This window comes from Vanessa cardui, chromosome 5, assembly GCF_905220365.1.
Source record: "Vanessa cardui chromosome 5, ilVanCard2.1, whole genome shotgun sequence".
In the NCBI taxonomy this organism is placed as follows: domain Eukaryota; kingdom Metazoa; phylum Arthropoda; class Insecta; order Lepidoptera; family Nymphalidae; genus Vanessa; species Vanessa cardui.
Window position 1 is genome coordinate 1,022,126 of NC_061127.1, and position 25,897 is coordinate 1,048,022.

General features: G+C 32.7%; 2 protein-coding genes across 4 annotated transcripts; one reads left to right on the top strand and one right to left on the bottom strand.

The window, feature by feature from the left end:
• Positions 1 to 840: 840 nt before the first annotated feature.
• On the bottom strand, positions 841 to 21,296 carry LOC124529985 (sulfotransferase 1 family member D1-like). Of its 3 annotated transcripts, none has more exons than XM_047103953.1 (9): positions 21,140 to 21,296; positions 8,235 to 8,322; positions 5,818 to 5,952; positions 5,109 to 5,208; positions 4,596 to 4,767; positions 3,896 to 4,022; positions 2,834 to 2,928; positions 2,309 to 2,480; positions 841 to 1,050 (listed from the first exon to the last, which is right to left on the bottom strand). In XM_047103953.1, exons 2-9 carry the CDS (start codon positions 8,314 to 8,316, stop codon positions 935 to 937), a joined length of 999 nt encoding a protein of 332 aa, XP_046959909.1. In that variant the 5' UTR covers positions 8,317 to 8,322; positions 21,140 to 21,296; the 3' UTR covers positions 841 to 934. The 3 variants fall into 3 exon arrangements, with proteins under 3 accessions (XP_046959909.1, XP_046959910.1, XP_046959911.1); XM_047103954.1 differs by lacking the exon at positions 21,140 to 21,296 and adding an exon at positions 14,360 to 14,478; XM_047103955.1 differs by lacking the exons at positions 8,235 to 8,322; positions 21,140 to 21,296 and adding an exon at positions 14,360 to 14,471.
• Positions 15,221 to 17,065, top strand: LOC124529768. Its single transcript, XM_047103673.1, has 3 exons — positions 15,221 to 15,229; positions 15,441 to 15,560; positions 15,646 to 17,065. The coding sequence occupies exons 1-3, from the start codon at positions 15,221 to 15,223 to the stop codon at positions 17,002 to 17,004; spliced, it is 1,488 nt and encodes a 495-aa protein (XP_046959629.1). The 3' UTR covers positions 17,005 to 17,065.
• Positions 21,297 to 25,897: the final 4,601 nt, after the last annotated feature.

Genomic DNA, 25,897 nt, shown 5'->3' on the forward strand with positions numbered 1-25,897 from the left:
AATTATTCACAATATTGTCATACATGAACTGATATAATGACTCCAAGAATAAGATCCGTGAAAAACATTGAAACATTTGAGAGATGTGGCCTGTTTAATCTACAACCATTAAACGATAATATGTAATTGAGTAGCCATTATTTTCCGAACGTCAATTAATTAGTATGCAAAAGAGCCTGTCGCCCATGGCCCAACAGAAAAAAGAGAATATATAAATATACAAAATAGTGGGACATAGTAATTGTTGTTGCCCATCTAATCAAATTAATAATTTTAACCTTTTACCTATATAAGATTTTTATAAGTGACCTTTTAAATATATCTGCAATATGTGGTGTAAAATTTATGTATAAATAAATACCGAAATCGATTTAAATAGGCCCATAAAAATTGAAGATTTCAATTTCTCTAGGATTCTATTATCTAATCCTGAGCAACTGACCATAGGATCTGGGTGGTCATACGACCAAATCGGTACAAACGGCTGTATAACCGGAGAACATATGTAAAAAAATATTATGTTGAATTGAAAACCGCCTCTTTTGTGTCAGTTTAAACGGAGCGCATAAATGTTTTTATTGTTAATGCCTAATAAATAAATATGTTATTCATTTGCCTAGGACACACTCCATTTTATTTTTATTATTATAAATGTACTAGTATTATAAATAAAATTTGGATTGGGAGCAGGCTTTCATTTGAATTACGCAGTATAATCGTACTTTATTCATTCATTCTTTTGACTATACAGCACTCTTGTATATTACGGACTATTAAAAAGTTAATGAAATATTATATTTTATATAGAGTCTCAAATCATAGTAAATTGTAATTGTAAAGAATTGTAAAGAATATTTATTGACAAAATAGTGTCAATAATAAATTATAAAAAAAATAATAACAATATAAACATGTGAGCAAGGAGGTCAACATCTTAATTTACTTCCGGAAAGCGTAGGTCCGTACTCTTCATGTGTTTCTCAAAATATTCGTCGACCTCTTTCTTCATTTTTTCTGTATTGAAGTAATTAATCCAGTTGCCTGATTTACCTGAAATAAAAAAAAACAAAAAATGGCAACAAAGATTATAATACACTTAGTTGATAAACAGTAGTCAACTAGCAACGATGTTAATAACGATGATCCATTTATTCGAAAAACGTAACATACCAGATAGTGAATAACGAAAATTAGGCACATTTCGTTAAATCGCTGACAGTTAATTCTTCTGTATTAAAAAAAACTTTTCGAATCTAAGAAAATCAACGAAAAAACATGAAGCGCTTTATCACTCAGCAATTTTATCATCTATGCTATGTTTGTGGGCAAATAATACATGTAATATCATCATAATATACTCGTACATCGTGGCGTGCTTGCGATTGTTTATCAACTAAGTGGGTTAGTCTAGTACTAGAGTTATATCAGAAATGTAAATAAATCAGTTTAAAAGTAACCTTAACATAAATTAGATTGGAACTCGCTTGCATTCGGTAAACATTCATGTTTGCTTACTTGAACCCACGTCGCGCTAGTTCCACTCACAATTCAGATTTGTTTGACTTGGAAATTAGTGTACCTCCGTGCTTTTTAAATTTGTTAGGGATTTATTGGTGTCTCGCCTTTAAAAATATTGGATTTACGGTACTTTAATAATTCAGTTAAAGCTGTGTTTTCTTTCTACGTGAGTGCTATTATTATAGCGAGAGTCGAGATAGCCCTGTGGTTAGAAAGCGTGGTTAAGATAACCGATGATTGCGGGTTCAAACCTAGGCAAACACCACTGAATATTCATGTGCTTAATTTGTGTTTATAATTCATCTCGTGCTCGGCGGTGAAGGAAAACATTGTGAGGAAACCTGCTTACGCCTAATGTCATAGAAATTCTGGCATATTTTATCCCACCAACCCGCATAGGAACAGCGTGGTGGAATATGTTCCAGACTTTCTTCTCAAAGGGAGAGGAGCCCTTAGCCCAGCAGTGGTTAATTTATAGGCTTTTGTTGTGTTGTTGTTATTTTTGTTGTTTATTATACATACATATTTTAATACAAGTTACATGTTACAAGAGTTTTCATAATATACATGTGTGAATTGGTTCAACATATTGTTAGGATGTACGTTTAACGATTAGTGCACATAAGGGCACTCAAAGGTTACAGATAGACGGACAATTTGACAAACAACATAATATGTAAAACTTACCATAAATTAATGTTTTTTATAAATATATTTCATGTAAATAAGAGTTTTACAGTTTTATACAATCGATAAAAAACAATAATGCTGAAAATTTTTAAAGATGTACCTTTCCTCATAAATGTTATTTCGCTGTCTTTATTTTCGGATTTGCCAAATTTGAAACCAGATGACTTCTTCATGTTTTCGAAACTGAGATGTTCGGCCAGTTTTACTTTCTGTTCATTAGTGTAGTCTTTACCGAGGAATTTGCATACTTTATCTATCACAGATTGCAGATTCTGTAACAAAACGTTGTAGATAGTTGAAAGTTCATAATGAGTAATAATAAAATTTGAACATCGAAAAATAAACCGTACTATGTATATATTCATACACACATTAGTGTAACTTTCATGAAGCATGTAAATCGAACAGATGTATGAGTAACAATGGATGCATCATTGTTGTTTTTTATTAATTCTTTATACGTAGTAAAGTATATTCAGCAAATCATATAGTAACTATTTAAAAATATAAAGGAAAATCATTTATACGTGTTAAAAATGGAAAGAGACCTAAAATTGATCCTTGTGAAACAACCATTCTTCAAATTGCGAAGGTTTTATGGTATAAATAGAAACTCGTTAGATACCTTTTGCATTTCCTCGTAGAATAAAAACATCATGTTTTCATGGTCCCGTTTCGCCCAAGCCTCTTCTATGTGCGGGAAAATCGGCAAATGTAATACTGAAAAAATATTTTATGCGAGGAGTTAATTACAAATACTTAGATAAGCTTTTAGGAAGATCATCAGATCAGTCATTATTTAGTATTCGTTATTTCTAAATAAGTTCTGGAAATCTGGGAACTGGGAAGGTTGATCCTATTTTTAGCTTTTGCCTTGTTTATTAAATTTCGTCCATATGTCATATTTCAATGAAATTGCACATTTATTGTCACTTTAAAAAAAAAAACAAGAAACATCACTAGTTTCGAGAGCGCTAAATGTACAAAAGACTGTTCAGAAATTTTGACAAAGAATATTAATAAAGCCTTAAAGCCATTCCATTCTCCAACTAAGCGCTGAAGTTACTCGAAGCGAGCACAACAATGGCCTAAGGGGTCAGAATGGAAAATGCCTTTATTTTTAAGCTATTGTGGTATAATTTAGTAAATTTAAAACGTGAAATTGTTAAGAAAAATTTATTTCTCTGACGGTAGTGCAGGTTTGTCTCACTATTTGTTGCTAAAGTTATTTTGCTTTTTATGTTGATAAAACGACCGCATTCATTTTTTTATGAATAGATGGATATAAAAAAAATGTCTGTTGTTGAAATTTGTCATTTTATTTTTTTTAAGTGCAGTGCAAGTTCTTTGAATGTAACACATAAGGCATAATCCCTTTCACCTTAATACGTCGTTCGTGATTCATACAATAATATATACGAACATTATTAACGTGAAAGTAAATCTGTCTGTCTTCGCTCTTTCACTACCAAACCGCTGAACTGAATTTAATGTAATTTGGTATGAAGCAATTTTGAACTCCAAGGAAGAATATAGGCTACTTTTTTGCCTAACACATGACAACCATATCCCTAAAACGCTGGCGACACGAAGTGTCTATAAAAATAAAAAAAAATAAGCCTTCTATATCTAGATACTTTTGATCACATTAATCAAAATTCCATTAAACATATCGAAATGAACTTACATAAGTCTTTTTTAAAGAGGTCCCAGAACTCTTCGAATGTAACGCCTTCGTCGAAATATCTGAATAGTTTGTGCATGAAATGGAATGACACGGCGACGTCGCGAGGATCTCTCGCTATGTAAAGTACCTGAGAAATGTGTTGCGTTCCAGGAATTTCATTCTTTGTCTCATTTCCAATAACCAAGCGTCTTACTTTTATATATTTTAAATAATGTTATCAATACCTATTTTCTGAGAGTTACTTTTAATTTTTTTCTTTAATGCTTATAAATTGCTTTAAAATTTATATTTGTTACTTCATAAATTGTACGAAATGCTAATTTTGGGTGTGTATCACAATTATTGTACAAAATGATAAAACAGATTATTGATTCTATAATATCAGGCTCACCATAACCCGAGGCCACAAATAAATTGAGGCGATAAGTAACAGAGGCGTGGAGGCCCCTAATTATTATTTTACAAATGAATTTGACCAATTTCATTTCTACCAGTAAAATATGTCAATGATTTATTTTGGGGCAGATAGTGTAACTACATGTACAAGGGACATAACATCTTAGTTCCCATCAGGTGGCCCAGTAGAACAATATATGCCATAAAAAAAAAACTACATTAATATTCTCTCGTCGGATCGGCGATTAGACGTCATAACCAAAATTTGGTCAAGATGACCATATGACATAATGGTATTACGTACCTTAGCCGTGTCAAGTAATTTCGGCGGCAACAGAGAGAGCGGCAGATGAGTTTTAACAAAACGCGGTGAAGTGAGAGTATGTAGATTCCTGAAGTCATCGAATGTTGCTCGGTGATTGCTGTTAGTTGATGGAGTTTGATCTTTCCTTTTTTCTGAAGCCTGAGTAGGATATCTGAGTAAAGGTTGATTTTAAATTAATTATAATTCTTCATATCTATGAACTAAAAACACCTGTATTTTATTTTATGAAGTTAATCGTTAAAGTATCAAGCATATATTTGATCTTGTGTGATTTCAGGATAATTTAGCCTTTAATTTGTCTTTGGTCTGGGTGTTAGTGGTGCCGTCAGTACTTCTGATTTTCCACCACGTAAGTGCTTTAGTTACTTATAGTGGGGTCTGCCGTCTGAGTAATGTATGTAATTATTATTTATTTATTTATTCATGGGTCGTCTCATGAAAATATACACAACCGATTTTTATCTAAATCTAAATGAGGTAAAATATTCTTACTCAATGAATGCATATCTTTTTGTAAGAGGTGTGGTAGCGGCACCGTCGTAATTCAGATTATTCGCAATCAACCACACCAGTTCCTGTAGCCACGTGGTACCTTATGAAAACATTTAATATGGTCAATTAACTTTTATTGGTTTTGAATTTAGTAGAAGAATAACAGGGACAAAAAATTTAAAAATACGACATATGCTTGATAAATGGCTTTGCTTCAATTTGAAATCGTATACGATAACTGTATAACATGGCATAGGTCTATTATGATAGTTCAGTAGACAAAATTTGACAACTATTATTTTAGCAATATTCTCCATCTGTACGCCATGAACGAAGTAATCAGTGCCCATTGGTCTAGAAACTCAATTACTTGAACAAGTCGTATTCCAAATTCTTCCGAGCGATTAAAGGTCACATGAAGTACATACCATCAAATAATAAGACAGTTATTTAATTTTGGTCATTGTTCCTGAAGTGTATTAAAGAGACATTGTATCACAAATAATCGATGTTGTAGAGAAAATTAATCCTAAGTCTATTCAGTACACAGCAATAAATCGTTCAACCTCAACAAAATTTAGTGATCAACCAATCCATCTGCTAAAGAATCATGAAAGTTTGTAAATGAAATTATGTCAAGCTATTTGTATTCAGCTTTTGAACAAGCGAATACATCACATCTGTGTCTGATATTGTTCAGAATTATTACCTGATCTAGAAAAAGACACGACCCAAATATCATCGGGTCTGACTTCAAGGTTGTAGATGTCTGCGGCGTGGTCACCAAAACCTGCCATCCAGAAGTACCCATGAGGCCCGACTCGGATGAATGGGCGAACGTAGTCTTGAAAAAATAGAACAATATTTAATTTATTCTGCCTATAGATGTTTATTTTACAATCGTAGTCTCAAATAATGAATAAAATATATTCAAGAGATTGCGTAAGTTTTGAGTAAATATGACTGAGTCGTATAAATCAAATAACATTGAAACATTGATTATGATGGTGATGATAGTTTTGGCTATAGCAGCCCTTCTCAAGGGATTCTAATGTGACTGCCCAAGTACAAGTGTTTTCTGTTCCCTCGCACTCTGAGTTTTGTTTTTGGACCAACAGCACGAAAGCAGAAATAGTACCATTTTTCAGATACCTACGATTAATATATCAAAAAAATATCTATGAACATAATTCGCGTATTTCTACGGAGATCTGGGACCTTATAAGTTATTTTTTATTTATTTAGATTAAAATAAGAGTGACATTATTTGTATCTATCATATATACATAGGTATTAAGTAAAAACGAAACCGATTTCTGTGAAGTTTCTTTTCACATTTCAAACGGAATAAGTTAAAAATATTTCGTTCGTGTTGCATTTTCGATGCATTACTTGCACAAAACATTTCTCTTATAAATTTCTAATCTCAAAATGTTTTGCTGTATCTGACAGCGTTATTATGACAATAATTTTGTGTGCAGTGACGTGGAACGCAAATTGGATATTTCAAAGGATACTGGGCTATGAAATTGAGCTAAAATCGACTGAGAGTAAGGTACCAGCGAAACAAAGGGTTCATAGAAGTGGTTTTATCAGGAGTATTATGGGAAGCGTAGTAAATTTATGTTTTGCGATATTCTAGCGAGAATGAAGGCACTTCAATCTATCATTAATTATGGTAGAATGCAGTCGAATTTGAGATTGAGTAAGTTAGACTTTGAAAATAAAGTAAATAAAGGTAAGGAGGGTTAATGATATTTTTTAAGTGGCAAGAAATACTGGTTATAATACTATGTATAGGTAGGAATGGCATGGTATGGATGCGGCTTCAACCAAAAAATAATACTCATATTAAATATATTTATTATTTTGAAATACACCGCTTACCATCAAGTCAGGTGTATTTGCCTCTCAGTCTTTCTTTCATAGGTCTTGCAAACAGTCCTACCACCGTTACCATTACTAGTATATTCCTATTGTATGTCAGTTTATCTTAAAGTAAAACTTATTATGCTTGATCGTGTTGATGTTGTAATTCTCTCAAGCATTCAAAGAAGACTTTTAGCGAGTATAATTTTCTTACAGTTAATTCACAGTTTTTATAAAGTTCGTCAGTAGAGAATCTGTAAGGTTTAAAAGGCATAACTTTTAGCGAGAATCTTTGCGCTCGCTCCACTTCAAGTAATTTAGTTTTTGAGGTGAGCCCACAGACCGGCATAATATCTTATAGCAGATTGCGCAAGATCAACATTGATTAAAATAAGTTTGATTAAGTATTTCCTAGTAGTTTCATGTCCACAATTATATAGATTATAACATATTTAATTATAGGATGCCAAGAAAATCTCTAACGGTAAAGAAAAGTACTAACGAGTGTGTGAAATTCTTTAATGTAATCAAATACCAAGAATATCTGCGGACTATCAAATCTTTGTGGGTGACGTTTTTTAAGTGGCAATACGGATTGTATTGCCACTTAAAAAATCTTTTCCAACCAACACCAAGATAATCCAAGAGGCTTCAAAACCTGGATCTTTCATGCCATATCTTACCTATAATGCATGACCCTTGGTCATATTTGACTTCCTTAGTGTTAACTCTTCGAGCGTGTATGACATATATAACCTATCATAAGGTTAGTAGTTTCTAAGGAGTGGGCTTGTTTATGAGGATGCAAGTCATTCGCACGGATTTAACAATCAGAGAGTCGAGATGGCCCAGTGGTTAGAACGCGTGCATCTTAACCGATGATTGCGGCTTCAAACCCAGGCAAGCACCGCTGTTTCATGTGCTTAATTTGTCTTTATAATTTATCTCGTGCTCAGCGATGAACGAAACCATCCTGAGAAAACCTGCATGTGACAAATTTCATAGATATTCTGCCACATGTGCATTCCACCAACCCGCATTGGAACAGCGTGGTGGAATATGCTCCAAACCTTCTGGTCAAAGGGAGAGGAGGCCTTTAGCCCAGAAGTGGGAATTTACAGGCTGTTGTTGTTTTGTTGTTAACAATCAGACGGATTTCCGTATGGAATGTCGTAAAGAATCCGAGATTTCAATTTTTAATGTTACAATATCAAAAATTTAAGAAGTACTTTATTCAAGTAGGCTTTAATATAATACCTTTATAGTATTTTTTCACCAGCTTATCTTCTTCTTCCGTGACGTTTTTGATCTCATACGGAAATATTACTTTCTCCGCCATTTTGTTCTGGAAAGGAAAACAATTCATGTAAGTATAGGTCTTTTTATTGTATTTGTTTTAGAAAACAACAGTTTGTTGCGTCATTTTTAAATTATAAAAAAGACAGAACTCGTTTTGAAAAGAGAAAGTGTATTTTCTAAATATTTTTGGAATGAAAATGACATTTTGGAAAAAAAATGTTTTGTTTGTTTGTCAAATAAATTCAGTTGCATGAGTTTGAGCAACGAGTTTGAGCAATTGCGGTATGAGGTCAAAAAAGGCCTCTTTAAGGAAATGTGGCATTACCAAAAAGTGAAACATTTACAGGCCGTTAATTTATACTTGCTGTAACATACTCGCATATTATCAATAATTACCTAATAATTGCGTTTGTTAGAGAAGCAAAACACAAAAATAAATGTTTTTAATTTGTATCAAACTACTTATATTTGAAAGACAACCTTATTGCATTTATGTTCGAATATGATTTAAGGCATGTGGCGACCGTGGCATGCACACATGGCATAATCTGAAGGTACTATTTTCGAACACCTTTGGCAATAAATCAGACTGTATTTCAGTACTAACGCGCCGAAAATTCGCTTCCAAATGCTTAATCTAGTTTATTTAGTAGATGGTCACCTCGCTTGTGATGTTTAACGCCATTGGATTATTTCGTCTAAGGATATGTAAATGTGCAAACCTACGCAGATATATAAGAAACATTTCTGCATTTGGAATTTTGATATTTGATTGATTGAGGAATAACGAAGTTCCGTAACTATGCCTAGCTATAAAACTACTAACTGAGGATACACAAAACATATATCAGGAGAGACAACGCGTTAAGAAGGATCTAGAATATAGATCAACCTATATTTTTGTCTAGGTAATTTCGTCGTTTTGGCCGGCTTAGGAAACCAAAGTGACAAGAGTGAACTTCATATTCTCATTAATATAAATCAGTTCATTAATTCAGAATATTATAATATGTATATTTGTTCCACTTTTAAAGTAATTGTTTGTAAGTATTTGAAGCAAACATCTTCAGAGTTAAGAAGTCAAGAGGAGAAGTTACAAGTGGACCAAGAATTCTCAATTCAATGTACTTACGTAGGTATTGATAATGGAAGGTATAAATTTCTTCATTTTGCCACCTTACGAAGCGCTACACTTGCGACCATTTACAGTATAAAACTATCAAGGTTATATTACTCATTACCTTTTATTATTTTATTAACATTCATCAAACATTATTTAATTATTTCGTATGTCCCACGCTTTATAAATTAGTCATTTAGATAGTTTACATATGTAATATAAAACAAAGTCGCTTATTGCTGTTTGTACGTATGCTTAGATCTTTAAAATTACACAACGGAATTAGATGCTGTTTTTATGTATCATTTAGAGTGATTTAAGAGGAAGGTTTTTGTGTATAATACATGGAAAATAAATTATTTTGTATATAATATAAGTTTGTTGCAGAGTGGTGTGAGTGCCGAAGTCGGTAGACACATGGGACATAATCTCATTTGACACATACAGACTTCACGATGTTTTCCCTCGCTAGCACGAAATAAATTAGGAACATAAATTAAACACATGACATCATATTATATCAGTATTATATATTAGCGAAGTTGTAAAGTATGCCTGGAAGAGACCGCTATGCAGTGATTACTCTTCTATATTTGATTACTTTTAAATCTGTACATATAATAAAATTGGAGTGTCTGTTTGTAATATTAAAATAGCCTTATACACGGTACATAGACCAAAATAACATTTTTTACAATTTTTGTCGCTTTGTCTGTCTATCTGTCTGTTTGTTCCGGCTAATCTCTGAATTATCACTGACAGATAACTGATATAATAGGGAGTAACTTAGGCTACAATAATATATATTTTTGTTATATTCAAAGGCGTACAAGAACGCGGTCATTATATTACATATTACCGCTAGTCATTTATATAACATATTTACTGTTTTCGGTTTATAAATAAATTTAATTTTAACCATTTATTGAAAATATAGAGCTGAGATGGCCCAATTAGAACGCGTGCATCTGAACCGATGATTGCGAGTTCAAACCCAGGCAAGCACCACTATATATACATATGTGTGCTTAATTTGTGTTTGCGTGAAGATAAACCTCGTGAGGAAACCTACATGTGTCTAATTTCATCGAAATTCTGCCACATGTGCATTCCACCAATCCGCATTGGAACAGCGTGGAGGAATATGTTCCAAACCCTCTCCTTAATGGAAGAGGAGGCCTTATTCCAGCAGTGGGAAATTTACAGGCTGTTACTTTACTTTTACTTTAGGAATGAGATTATGAATATTAGATTATAAATTATATAATAAAAGAATTTGTTATATAAAGGTCGTGTTCAAAAAGACACGGATAAGACCAATCGAATTACAAATAATTTCACAGCTCCGGCTGTATTAATAGAAATCCGTCGAGCGTTATATTTTTTAGAATACTCCAATAAGATACAGTTTCCAGTCACGAACTCGGACTATCAAACGGAATATTATACGGGCTGAAAAAGGATTTTTCAATTATTATATTTTGGAATCGAGCCAAGAATATTTGGAGCATATCGCTTTACAAGCGGACTATCTTCTACGATTTTAATAACAAAGTGGTTTTAATTAAAACCACAGATTCAGGATTCGAATTAAGAGCGGTTTTCTGTGATTGTTTTACATATTTTAATATATCGGATTATCATATACATGTCGAAATGACACTGACCGCAGAATGTGTTTATGCAAAAATAGCCTTTATGTATTTAATAATAAATATATTAGTAAATTTAGAGAGGAAATCTGACTGGAAATAGGATATCCTAGTTGTAAGCGTTTACATCACCCACAAAGCCCTTGTATGAAAAAATAGCGAACCCAAAATATCGTCAATGCGTTATTCAAACTTTGGGAACACAAATGTTATGACCCTTGTGCCTCTAGGCTGGAACACAACGATACGAAGACTTACTGCTAGGCAGTATATAAAATAAAAAATCAAAATATAATTTGTTCAAGTAGGCTTTTACAAGCACTTTTGAATTTTCATTAATAACATTCATTAATAAATTAATATTATTAAGTGAAGCCACCGTCGTTTCGAAAAGTAGATTCTACAGAGAAGAAACTCTGTAGTTACTCATTTTTGACATGTAAAAGTTGACATGTAAATGTTAGTTAAATAAATTTATATATGTAAGTAATATATCATGCCTGGAAGTCCACAGGTATTAAAACACTTTTGATTCTATACTTAACAACGTCAATTTTAATATCAATGTTAGCTTAAAAATAAGCAAGAGATTAATTAATTATCATTTTCAATCAAAACCAATTAACACGTAATAATGATTTATATATTATGTTTATGTATCTGTATAACCTTCAACGATTATTATCACTAATTTCTGGGCCGCCCCTTATTATATGATATTGTACAGCGCATATGCCTTATTTTTTTTAAATATAATTTTTATATTTAGTTGTGGTTTTAAATATTCTGCGGAGTTTTATTGGTTTCACGCTTCCAAAAACAGACTACATTCGGACGAAATTAAATAGATTTGATGTACATCCAAATATTAAAAAAAACCTTTTTAGTTTATAGACCTAATTAGTTTATCTATAAAGGCATTTTCTCGTCTTTTAAACATTATTTTGACGGGCAATTATGTTCTAGTAAATTAAAACATCTAGTTGTCTCGTTTTTATCAAGCTATCCTTTTTACTTGCAAGGAAATGTAAAATAAACGGTCCCCGGCGCGGCACATTTTTTTCTGTTGTTTAGTATGGTTATAACATATCTGTTTATTTAAATATCATTGGTGACGGGTATTGGTCGTATTATTAAAAAAATATAACTGTTTAGGCCATAGACATAATAATTTAAAAAAAAAAGTTTATTTTTATTACTTATTAAGAACTACATTCTATAGTTACGTATAAGTCAACAAAAAAGCCGATAAACTATTAAGTATGCAAAGTCTAACAGTGACCTCTTTCAAGCAACCTCTATTAACCCTAATCTGGCAAGAGGTCGTTTCCGGCCCGGTGAAAAAATACGAAATTAGAAACAATTTGTACAGGACAAAATCGAGCACAACAGGCACTTACACTTAAATAAGATAAAAATTACAACTAAATTGGAACTCGTGTTTATTATACCTAAGTATAAAAATGTACTTGGTGGTAGGCCTTTGTGCAAGCCCGCCTCGGTAGGTATCACCGACTCATCAGATATTCTACCGCTGTTAGGAAAGAGCGAGCCAGTGTGACTACAGGCACAAGTGACATAACATCTTAGTTCCCAAGGTTGGTGGCGCATTGGCGATGTAAGGAATGGTTAATATTTCTTTCAGCGTTTGTCTATAGGTGATGGTGACCTCTTACCATCATGTCAAACTATAACATAAAAAAAAGGTTAAAATTGCTTATATTATAAAAGTGTGTTATATAATAAAAAAAATCCCCTTCTTTAGAGACACTATACAAGGGGATATTTTTATTAGATATTTACTAGCGATCCGCCCAGTTTCGCTCGAATGCAAAGTTGATATTAATTGTACAGAATTTGAAACTTCTTAAATATTCATTAGAAACTTCTTAAATATTTAGTGTATTTTACTTCCATGCATTATATACAGAAGCCTTCATTTCAAATCACTCTATCAATTAAGAAACGGGGTCAAAATCCGTTGTGTAGTTTTAAAGACATAGGGATATAGGAGCAGAAATATGGACTTTGTTTCATACTATGTATGTAGGGATACACTTTTCCTGTCCCGCGGTGTAAAATTTGTAAGAACATTCTAAGATAGTTGCTCAGTTTTAATTACAAGAAAGCTGAAACGCCACCGATCCGCGTTTGAGATCAAAGTTAAGGAGAGGAGTCAACAAAGGTTAGATTGCTTTGAAGTGTCATCGAGTTTAATGAGCGCGTGTGCGGCGTCTTTACAAATCTGTGTACGCGAAATTCGTCTTTACGAATTGCAATGTCGCTTTGACTCTTAACAGTTTTAATTATTTAATATATTTTATAAAGTTCACTACTTCAATTTCGGGTTGAGTACAAATTTAAATTAATATAATTATGTAATGATTAAGTGAAGATGGGTCAGTGGTTCGAACACGTAAATTATACTGAGGTTTGCGGGTTCGAACCCGTTCGACCACTGAATATTCACGTGCTTAATTTGCGTTTAAAATTTAACTCGTGCTCAGTGAAAGACAAAATCGTAATGAAGTGTGACATATTTGCTTACAACTCGCTTTAAATATTTTCTCAAATTATTTTTATTAAAAAAAATGAGTCAACTTTACTGTCTTGGTGTACGTTAACGGCTGCGCTTGACTCACCAAAAGTCAGTCAGTCAGTTGGCTAGTGTTTTTAGATCAGCTTTGACAAGTAATCAAAGATCTTTTTGTCACTTTTTTATATAGAATTTGGTTGACGGCGTATAGTTCTTCCTTAAATTTATATATGAAATATAGACATATAATCTTAGCGTAGTTATATAATATACACAAAATAATAAACAATGAATCATAAAATTTATCAGTTGAGTAGGTATTATCAGCGAATTATAATGCATGTTCGATAATATTCAGTACAGATTATAAAAGAAAAACAAAATATTTTTAAATTATGACCTATATCTTATATACATATATTATAACGCTAATTATAGTGTGTTATATATGATATAATTGAAGATGTAAGTGTACATTACTTAGATATAAATAATTCAATACTGAATATAATTGTATTCAAAAACATTAATAAAAAAGTTATAGTATGCAACATGAGATAAAAAAAAACATGTATTTCAAATACTAAATAAATCTAAATTTCGAACCCGTGGTAGCTGTACTTATGATAAAAATGTTTAAATTTCCAATTCGAAAGAGTTTGAAAAAGTCTATTTGAATAAAGTATACTTTAATATTTAAAGTTAAATAATAACAGCAATGAAAACAATCAAATGTTATGTAATTAATTTAATAAAACCAATGTATTCTACTTACAATGTTTCCTCACAAAAAATCAGCACAAAAGTGTGCTCGAGTCTCAACGTTTAAACCTTTTATTGTTGCTTCATCAAACACGATTATACATAAACTCTTAACACAATAGATGGCGTGATAGTCGCTTACAATTATTTAATTTACCCGTTTATGTTTATAAAGAATTATTTTAAATAATAAGCTACATTAAAATAATTCAAGCAAAGTCGGATTAATGACCTGATTAATATAAACACGCAAACAAGTAGATATAAAAAGAAAGCCTAATTAAATCATAGTTGTTTTTTTATGTTACATAATAACACAATAAAGAAATGATATATATATGACTGGTAGCTGGCAAGATTGTGTGGTTAAGGGTCATTTTAGACATACATATTCACTAAATAATAACAAATCTATAGCTGGATTCGTATATTTATTTTTAATTCAATTAAATTCTTAGTTAAATGGCTTTTAGTTGTGCTATTTATTTTTATAATATTTTATAAGCCGCGACACCAACTGTCATATTCCTTTGACAGCTGTCATTTTTTGTTTTTTCTAACACGATTCTTCACTGGCCATCCAGAATCAAATTTCTAAACTAAGTGATTTCAATGAAAGTATTTAATTTTATTATCTGATGCTGCGACATATATAATGAGTAACCGCTGATTCAAGAAGTGTTTTAAATAAGGAGTTTATATTATTTTTCACGCGCGTACGGGTGTATCTAACATTGACTTTGGTACTTGAATTATCTAGATAAGCGTTGATAATGAAATTGCATTATATAAAAATGATTAAATGTTACGATGGCATTAATTTATTACGATGACAATGATTAAATTCTCAACCATATAACCAGGGGAAATGAAAATGTGTCGCGTGAGAAGATTTTTTTATAAATTATAATTGAACAACATCCACGGGCTCACAGTTACCCGTGTCATATTTGACCGGCTACTGTAACACATTTGGGGTTTCATATTTTATATTAAAGTTCTTGCAATCTGCGAGCGCGCGTGGCCTTTATTTGTGTTTGTAACCGTAAACACATAATTGCGTTAGTGTGTGTAACCGACGGAGCGATCAGTAGCGAGTGAGCCGTCACTCGGGTAACTTGTCTTTATTGTTTCCGCGTCACTATTGTTCACGAAGTACGGTCAGCATTTCAAACCTCAAATGTGAAAGAAAACGTAAAATAATTCATAGCGAGGTAAGTTTTTTTATTTTTATACTTGTTTTTTGATATTTTTGTAGTTACCAATATGTATTCACTACTATTTCACTACTATTTGCAGGGACGCGCCATTATTGCCCGCGTGTACCACTTTCTTCAAGGAGAGTATAATTTTATGAAAGCGAACAATATGGATCATTGCGATTTGAGTCCTTTGGCTAATATACGGAAACGTACCGCTGAAGCTACAGGGTTTAGTGAACGAACTGTAACTACAATATTGAAAGAAGAAAAAGAGCTGCCATCTACTTCTGCAAGTTTTACTTCACCGACGAAAAAACGACGTAAGAGAAATAATAAATTTAATTTAGACAACATGAATCTTGAAATCATTCGGACTACTGTGCAAAATTTCCATATTGTAGAAAAGCAATTACTAACATTATCAAAATTGCAATCAGTTTTGAGAGAAAAGATAGGGTTTGATGGATGCTTAAATACATTACGTTCGATATTAAAGAAATTAGGCTACAAATGGAGAAAAATTGGGAACAACACAGAAGCATTACAAGAAAGACATGAAATTCAACTTTGGCGATTAAATTTTTTAAAAAAGATCTTTCAGTACCGTTCGGAAGGTCGTCCTATTGTATACACTGACGAAACATATGTTTTGACTTCTCACGTGCGGCAAAACACCTGGTTGCCTCAAAATAATGACCCCAAAGGCAATAAACAGTTTTCAAAGAAACTGAGCAAAGGCAGCCGCTTTATTGTAGTGCATGCTGGCAGCAGCGACGGTTTTGTGCCTAATGCTTCGCTAATCTACAAAGCTGCATCTACATCAGGAGATTATCACTCAAACATGAATCATGATAATTATACAAAATGGCTTAATGAAAAGTTATTGCCAAACTTACCTGAGAAGTCAGTTATTGTTATGGACAACGCTTCTTATCACAATACTCGAAGCAGCAAAATACCGACCTCTAATTCCAGTAAAGGGGAAATGCAAAAGTGGCTGACAGAGAATGGCATCTCGTTTGATAATCGTTTTAAAAAAGTAGAACTGTATGATTTAATTAAAAAGAACAAGGACCGTTTTATAACATTTAAAATAGATGACTTTATAAGAAAAAAAGGTTTCGAAATCTTAAGACTCCCTCCGTATCACCCAGAGCTTAACCCTATTGAAAATGTATGGGGTATTATAAAAAACCAAATTGCCTCAAAAAATATAGGCCAAACCATGACCGTTGTTCAAAATTTAATAGATGAATGCATAAATAATATAGACCAAACCACCTGGCGAAATACATGCAAGCACGTTGAAAAAATTGAAACAGAATACATGAAGTATTTCGACTATGATTTCCAGTTTATTATAAATGTAAGTGAAGATGATGACAGCGACAATGAAAGTGAAAATTATGACAGCGACAGGATAGAAATGTTTGATGAAAATAGTAATATAATTTAAATTATTTTGTTATTAGTCGAGATGGCCCATTGGGAGTCGAGATGGCCCAATGGTTAGAATGCGTGCATCTTAACCGATGATTGCGGGTTCGAACCCAGGCAAGCACCGCTGATTCATGTGCTTAATGTGTCTTTATAATTCATCTCGTGCTCAGCGGTGAAGGAAAACATCGTGAGGAAACGTGCATGTGACAAATTTCATAGAAAATCTGCCACATGTGTATTCCACCAACCCGCATTGGAACAGCGTGGTGGAATATGTTCCAAGCCTTCTCCTTAATGGGAGAGGAGGCCATTAGCTCAGCAGTGGGAAATTTACAGGCTGTTACTTTTTTAATTTTAAATAAAATAATTAAAACAGGGAGGCACAGAGAAAAAGAAAACGGTCGCTTTCTGCCAGTTGACCGTACAAAAACAGTACCTTTACCATATTAAAAACAAAATTGAAATAGAAAAAAAAAGTCTAACCGTCTTCACTAATATTATAATTTGGAAAGTTACTCGGTTCTGAATTTACAGGCTATTGTTGTTGTTGTTATTTTGTTATTAATAATAACTGAACGAACTTTTTATTTTGTGTATCATTCTTCGGATGTATGATGCATTTTATGTTTTTTAACAAAATAATAGGGCAAGCGACTTTAATAACAGTTGGTAGTAGGGCTCTTTTCAAGCACTTTGAGTAATAGTAACACAACAATACTTTTTATTGTTGTGTTCCGGGTTCCAGTGTGAGTCAGCCAGTGTAGCTACAGGCATATAGGTCATAACTTAATTTACAAGGTTGGTGGCGTATTCGTTATATTATGAGAAATTATTCCTTAAATTACTAATATCTATGGACACTATGACCTGCTACCATCTCGTGAACGATTTGCGAGTAAGTCTAGTAACAGCCTGTAAATTTCCCTCTGCTGGGATAAGGCCTCCTCTTCCATTAAGGTAGGGTGTGGAACATATTCCACCACGCTGTTCCAATGCGGGTTGGTGAAATGTACTTGTGGCAGAATTTCGATTTTGAAATTAGTCACATGCAGGTTTTCTCACGATGTTTTCCTTCACCGAGCACGAGATGAATTATAACCACAAATTATATATATATTACAATACCTACACTTTGACAGATTTCTGGTTAATATTTCGCGAAGACGATGAGAATTGAAGTTCAATCGGGAAATGCTGCTAACATTTTTGCCACCATCCTACGCTATCATGATTTGTACAGTTAACATTTTTAATTTTAATTTGCATAAACTTATTTAAGTATTTAATGTTAATAATTACTTTTTTATATATTGTTCAATAGGTAATTATAATTTTAAATATTTATTAAACTTTAAATTCAAGAGTAATCGTTTTATTAATAGAATTCATCTGATTTACACGAAATACAAATTCTTAGAACGAAAAAACAAAAACATTGTTAACTCAATCATATTTTATTTTATCATAGTTTAATTTTGGAAATAAAATGCAAATATTGCTTTTTTTATAATATTTTTGTGTAATTTTATTTTGCCAAGATTTTAAAGTCAACCAGCCTTAAGGGCTGGCAACGCACCTGCAAGCCCCCTGGTGCTGCAGATGTCCATGGGCGGTGGTAGTCACTTTCCATCAGGTGGGAGGCTCACCTGATGGAAAGTGCTCGTTTGCCACCTTAGCCATAAAAAACTGATCCTTACCAAGTAGAATAGTTTATCAACTAAAAGTAAAGATGTTATTATTATGCTCACGGTTTCAACAACAACAAGAAAAAATAACCGCCTGTAAATTTCCCTTTGCTGGGCTAAGGCCTCCTCTCCCTTTCAGTTCCAATGCGGGTTGGTGGAATACACGTGTGACGGAATTTCTATGAAATTAGACACATGTAGGTTTCCTCACGATGTTTTCCTTCACCGCTGTACACACTGTTGAATATTCAGTAGTGCCTGGGTTTGAACCCACAATCATCGGTTAAGATGCACGCGTTCTAACCTCTGGGCCATATCGGCAAATTTAAGTGGACAAAATATTATTTAGTAATGTATCAATCTATGTAACATTTAAGAGCCGATGCCGCTGCGGAATAGCTAAAGCAAAAAACAGATCTAAGTATTCGCGTCTTACATAACCACATGAAAATGCAGTGGTGCTTGCTCTTCAAAGGTTTATTTATTTATTTATTTATTTTTTATCATATATGCTGGCAACGTCAGTATGACGTGTGACAGCCGAAAATGTCATACTTGATGTGAATTATCGAAAAAGGAGGTTACGAAATTGAAGGTACGTTTCGGATATCTTTATGTCTGATAACGAGTTGATGGCTAAACCCTCGTTATACATACAAAATTGTTATATTCACTGTATGACATATATTTTATCCATTTTTAGTTTTTAAAAGCTTTTATTTAACTTGCAATGTATGTATGTAAGGATGTTCGGGTGGAATCTTGCGACCCGATTTTGAAGAAGATACTCTCAACCGATTTAGCTGAAATTTTGTATGCACGTTTAGACCGGATGACAATACACGAGTTGTGTGACGTCATTCTAAATTCAATATGGCGGACGATCCAAGATGGCGGAACAGTAATTTTTAATGTATTAGTTTATAGAGTGACGTTAAAAGAAGAAATTAATTTTAATTTTGTTTTATTGTATTGAAATCCATAAATACATAGTATATTGTCGCTCTTTGCTTTGTTGATATCGTTTTGTAACCGATTCAACTGTTGATACCGTGTTCTAATATGAAACTAAAACAATAAATAACTATTCTGTGTAGTAACGTGTAGTTTTTTAAATGTAAATCATCATATAGTATAAAACAGAAAGTTAAATTATAGTATAAAAGTTACTTTCTCTGTCCCTATATCCCCTTGTATGCTTAAATCTTTAAAACTACGCAACGGATTATGATGCGGTTTTTTTTTAATATAGTGATTCGAGGAGAAGGTTTTTATATAATATATGGATAAGTTCGTAAAGAAACACTTAAAATTTTAGAAGTTTCTACTGTGATGTTATATCATTTCGACCTTGCGAAGCCGGGGAAGGGTCGCTAGTTATTTATGAAATAGAAACCGAACTGTTACTTTTTTTTTCAAGAATCTGTCCTCATACGTTGGCATGTCTAACAGTGGCTAAATCTTTAGAGATACATCAATATAATGTAATAGCAAACTGTTGAATTTTTTTTTAAAAAGTTGTCCAAAAGTTCCGGATAGCAACTTCTTAGGTACACTCGCAAAAAATATATTAATTTATACAGATAACAAAAGCTATAGGGTATTTGCGAAGGCATTTCCTTCTTTATTATGAATCTTTATTAAAATTAATAAATTAAATATACGGAGCATATTTTGTTGATTTTAAATCTTTTACACTATATCAATAAATACTTCAAACGATGTCACCATTTAGGAGCAACGAAATGATCCTTCGCTGTGTAACGTTATCTGGATAACTGGATCGAACAATAATATTCTGACCTTACAGGTTAATATTTTAAATGGAATATGTGAGCCGTGGACTTTTTTCGATGAATATTTCACATCATCATTGTCATATATAAATTAATAAAGATAAAATATATAAAACTAGAAATCTAATAAATAATATTCTTTATCTGTTCTGTAAAAATGATTAAAGACTTTTATTTGTTGTTAATGCTAAGAAGCAATTGTTGTCCATCTTTCTTTGTCTTTTGATTTTATTTATTTTGGTTCATAGTATTATATTTTTGTATTAAATAATATGGGTATGTATGTATTGTATTTAAAAAAGTATAAATACATTAGATCTATTTATTTATATTTATAGTTGTATTATGTTTTATTATATTTTTTTATGCAGGATATGATTTATTCAAAAACAAACATATATACTAAATATAGGTACTTACGATATCCCATTAGAAACGTCTAAAATTATCAGTGTTTCTTTACTATATATATAAATAAACAATTTATTATACACAAAAACCTTCCTATCGAATCATTCTATCTGTTGAAAAAAGCCGTATCAAAATACGTTATTAATTTAATATCAATATTTAATCCTTAATTTTAAAGATCTAAGCCTACGTAGGGACATACAGCGGTAAGCGACTTTGTTTTATACTATGTAATCATAAATAATAAAAATATAAATACCTAATTAATATTTTCCTGCTAAACGCACTGGTCGCACAATTGTCTTGCATAAAAAATCTTAAGTCGTTCTTGAAGTGGTAAGTATAAAACGTGCACTCAGGACTTGGAATACTAAAAGTGTGTTGCAATGAATGTATTTGCAAACTGGTTTAAGCGATTGACAATATGTATATATTTAAGATTTTATATAACTGCATCTGTGTTAAACCCAGTTAATATGACCCAGAGGCAAAACGCGTGTTGTTTGTGATGATATTGGATTCGAACCAGAGAAAGTACTGCGGAAATTTCATGAGCTTAATTTGTGAATTCATCTCATCCCCGATCGTGAAGAGAAACGTCAAGAGGCGATCTAAATGTGATTCCATCAACCCTTGGGGCATCAAGTGGAACAAAGAACAAGCTCATTAAAAGCAGTCTTGACTTATCCCACGTATGGGACATTCGCAGTCTTATACAAATCCTATTTTTTAATGCAATTCAAGTCATATTATTTTTTTTGCTTTTGTATGTTTTTGGAACTGTTCAAACTTTCATTCAATACGTCATTACTAGTATTCGCCCGCAGCTTTATTATTATACGACGAAAGTATGACATCATATATTTTATTACGTCAAATTTTATTATTTGTGTTGCCAGTTATATAACGCTAGTAGTCGCTCGCGGCTTCGCTCGTGTTTAAGAGTCATGTGTTAGGCAAAAAAGTAGCCTGCTTCATATCAAATTTCATCAAACTCTATTCAGCGGTTTGTTTGTGAAAGAGCGACAGACAGACAGACAGTGTTTCTTTCACATTTATAGAATTAGTATAGATTAAGAATGAATTTGACGACCTCCGTGGTCGAGTGGTGTGTACACCGGTTTTCATGGGTACGCCACTCCGAGGTCCCGGGTTCGATTCCCGGCCGAGTCAATGTGGATTATCATTAGTTTTCTATGTTGTCTTGGGTCTGGGTGTTTGTAGTACCGTCGTTACTTCTGATTTTCAATAACACAAGTGCTTTAGCTACTTACATTGGGATCAGAGTAATGTATGTGATGTTGTCTCATATTTATATATTTGATGTTGTCTCATATTTAAAAAAAACTTAATTCTAAATAAGACTTTTTCTTATCATTTTAAATTTGAGCTTGAAATAGTGTGTATCGACCACTATCAAGTACAAGTTTCCATATTTAGTTATTGAGGTCTTGGCCGAGTATTTACATAACGTAAGGATTCCAAGGATTTATTAAGGATATAGATTATTTTACAATATTTTATTTCCATATCCTTTGAAATTATGAGGCTTGTAGTCAGAAGTCGCGAGGACACAGTGACTTGATGGTGAATCTTTAACAAAGATAGCAGGTTTAATTTAAAAGGGAAATTTAGCATGTCTTATATTTTTATTTGGTATAGCTCGATATGTTGACATTACCAAAGAATGTCTTATGCACGAAGCATGGTAAATTTCTCGTTTCAAATGCTTGTAGTAAGAAAAATAATCATGTTAATTTAAAATATATATATATTATCGTTAATGAGTTACCAGATGATTAGTGAAATCAAGCAAGTCACTTACGTTATCAGTTACGTATAGTTCCAATACGCATTAGAAAAGGTTGGTGGATCTTCAAACCTTTTCACCCAGAGGATAGATCTCTGAATAATATGAAACGTTTACCGGTTTAACTTTTACATTAATAGAAATCACGACGGTAGGGCTTTGTCCAAACCGGTCTGGATAGATACCACCCACTCATCAGATATTCTACCGCCAAACAATAGTACTTAGTATCGCTTTGAAGGGTGAGTGAGCCTGTGGAACTACAGGCCCAAGGGACATGACATCTTAGTACCTAAGTTTGGTGGCGCATTGACGATGAAAGGAATTGTTAATGTTTCAGTGTCATTGTCTATGGGCAATGGTAACCACGTACCATCAGGTGGCCCATATGCTCGTCCGCCAACCAAAAGGAAAAAAAATCGCGGTTGGTGGCGCATTGGCGATGATAGGAATGGTTAATTTTTCTTACAGCGCCATTGTCTATTGGCAGTGTGACCACTTACCATAAGGTGACCCATATGCTCGCCAACCAACAGCATAATAAAAAGAAAAAAGTCAGCTACAGAGACATCAGTGGCGTGCAATTGTAGAGGCCTTAGTCCAACAGTGGATAAATATGGGCCGCTGATGATCCAGTCCGTTGTGCTGGGATCATTAGTTCTATAGATACGTATTTTATTATACGTATTAATAAGTGGTAGTTTCAACGAACAAAGTCCGTTGCTCGTGTGTGCTATTAAGTGACTAATTACAGGAGGCTTTCAACTATCGGCCTTTTCCTACCAGTGCTCATGGCTTTCTATGTTGCCGGTACTATAGCATGGTCATTTATACTTTGAGCTTGAATTTATTGCATTATGATAATAATGATATTTTACATGTGTGTTTGATAATGTAAATAAAAATCACAACAATCATAAACTTATCATTATGCGTTTCTTATATAATAATTATGTTAATTTAAAAGGTGGTCATGAAGCTTTTCCAGATTCTCTTGCGTTTGTCTTAAAGGATATTATAAAACTAATAACTTTTTTTTTGTCCAGAGGATCGGAATTGCGATTCAACGGGGAAATGCTGCTAGCATTCTTGCCACCATTCCACGCGGTCAAGATTTATACAGTAACTAGGTTTAGTTCATATTTTTGTATATATATTTAAGCATTTAATGTTGTTAATTCTTATGTTAATAAATTATAAATTTACTTTAAAAAAAAAAAAAACTTCTTCGATGATGACTCACCTTCGAAAGAAAAGATCGTCTCAAGTCAATTTAAAATCGATATAACTGTTAAAAAGCGATACATCAAAAGTCCCGTTGTCTTTTTGAGGTGTTTCTTTATGAGAATAAAGATTTTTAAGACTTTTTACCATGTATGTGAAAGCCAAGAAATAAATTTTTATAGAGTTTTTTTTTAAGTCATGTTTTTTTGTCAAAGTACATTTCGTGTAGAAACATCACTTCTTTAAAATTATATGACATTACTTGGAGGCTGGGCCTTGTGCAAGCCCGTCTGGGTAGGTACCACCAACTCATCAGTTATTCTACCGCCAAATAACAGTACTCAGTATTGTTGTGTTCCGGTTTGAAGGGTGAGCCAGTGTAACTACAGGCACAAAGGACATAACCTCTTAGTTCCCAAGGTTGGTGGCACATTGACGATGTAAGGAATAGTTAATATTTCTTACAGCGTCATTGTCTATGGTTGATGGTGACCACTTACCATCAGGTGGCCCATATGCTCGTCCGCCAACCTATACCATAAAAAAAACATATATTAAAGTATGCTATACAATATCAATATAATATTTATCCTATTTATATCCTAAGTATCAAGTGTTATGTTACATATTAACCACATTAGTAGATATATATGGATCACAATCAATCTATATTGTTAGCGAGTAGTCCTCCAATACTATGTTACGTCATAGGATGTCATAATTCATTATATGATATTACTAGCGACCCACCTCGGCTTCTCACGGGTGCGTATTGCACGTGCGAGAATGACCAACCCGCATTCGACCAGCGTGATGGAATATGCTCCTAATTTCATCTCAAATGGAGTGGAAGGATGAGCATAGCATTGGGAAATTTATAGGCTGTAATTATTACTTTAATAAATAAATAAATATGAGACAACATTACATACATTACTCTGATCCCAATGTAACTAGCTAAAGCACATGTGTTATGGAAAATCAGACGTAACGACGGCACCACTAACACCCAGACCCAAGACAACATAGAAAAATAATGATAATCTACATTGACTCGGCCGGGAATCGAACCCGGGCCCTCGCAGTGGCGTACCCATGAAAACCGGTGTACACACCACTCGACCACAGAGGACGTCAAAGTTAATAAAGATCAGCCTCTATGTCAAATAATAATAAACGGTTTATTAGTTTATTTTTTAAGGGAGCGATTGCTTTATGTGTTCTTTGTTTTATCAGTTGCAAAGAGTACATTATGAATAATGATTAATTTAAGTTGAGTTGATATTTGAGTCATCAGATCAAATAGTATGATTCAAATGTTATAATTTCAGTTATCTATTTCATGTTTTGAAGTGTGTCTGTTGTCAATATCGGTGATACTTTAATATTTGTTTGTTTACAGTGATCGATAATGTTTTAGGCGATATGACTAATTCGTGTGGACTGTCGCTTTTACGATACTATACTTTAGCTCATGAATTTTGATACTTGTTATGTATTATTGTATGTTGACAGTTTAATATAGTGGACAGTTTAATATAGTATATTAATAAACCTTAATAACTAGCGAAAATTCAATAATGATACTAAATTAATTAATAAATATACAACAGAATGCATTTTAAATATGTAATATCACTTTAGAAACCTCCAAAATAGTCGGTGTTTCTCTCACATATTGTGTATGAATTATACATATAAACTTTCCTCTTATATAAATATATATGTATTCAAAAAAAATGCAGTATAATCCTTTGCGTAATTTTAAAGATCTAAGGATACATAGAGACAGATAGCGGTAAGCGACTTTGTTTTATAATATGTAAAGTCTTTATTAAGCAATTTCCGCGATCGTTTACATAAGAGTTTTTTTTTTTCAATATAAAAGAGTTTAATTGCTAGCAGCATATGTCCAATCTAAGGATTATTGTTAAATATTTAATAATGAAATAATAAGTTTTTTTATTTTCTCTGTTACAATAT

What these genes read in the sequence shown, in the direction of transcription:
- LOC124529985 (XM_047103953.1), bottom strand. Translation starts at nt 8,316, where the DNA reads ATGGCGGAGAAAGTAATATTTCCGTATGAGATCAAAAACGTCACGGAA. An exon ending in GGTGAAAAAATACTATAAAG is followed by an intron (nt 5,953 to 8,234) that starts GTATTATATTAA and finishes TATTTTTTCAAG; the next exon opens with ACTACGTTCGCCCATTCATC. An exon ending in AATTACTTGACACGGCTAAG is followed by an intron (nt 4,023 to 4,595) that starts GTACGTAATACC and finishes CACATTTCTCAG; the next exon opens with GTACTTTACATAGCGAGAGA.
- LOC124529768 (XM_047103673.1), top strand. An exon ending in GTAAAATAATTCATAGCGAG is followed by an intron (nt 15,561 to 15,645) that starts GTAAGTTTTTTT and finishes TACTATTTGCAG; the next exon opens with GGACGCGCCATTATTGCCCG.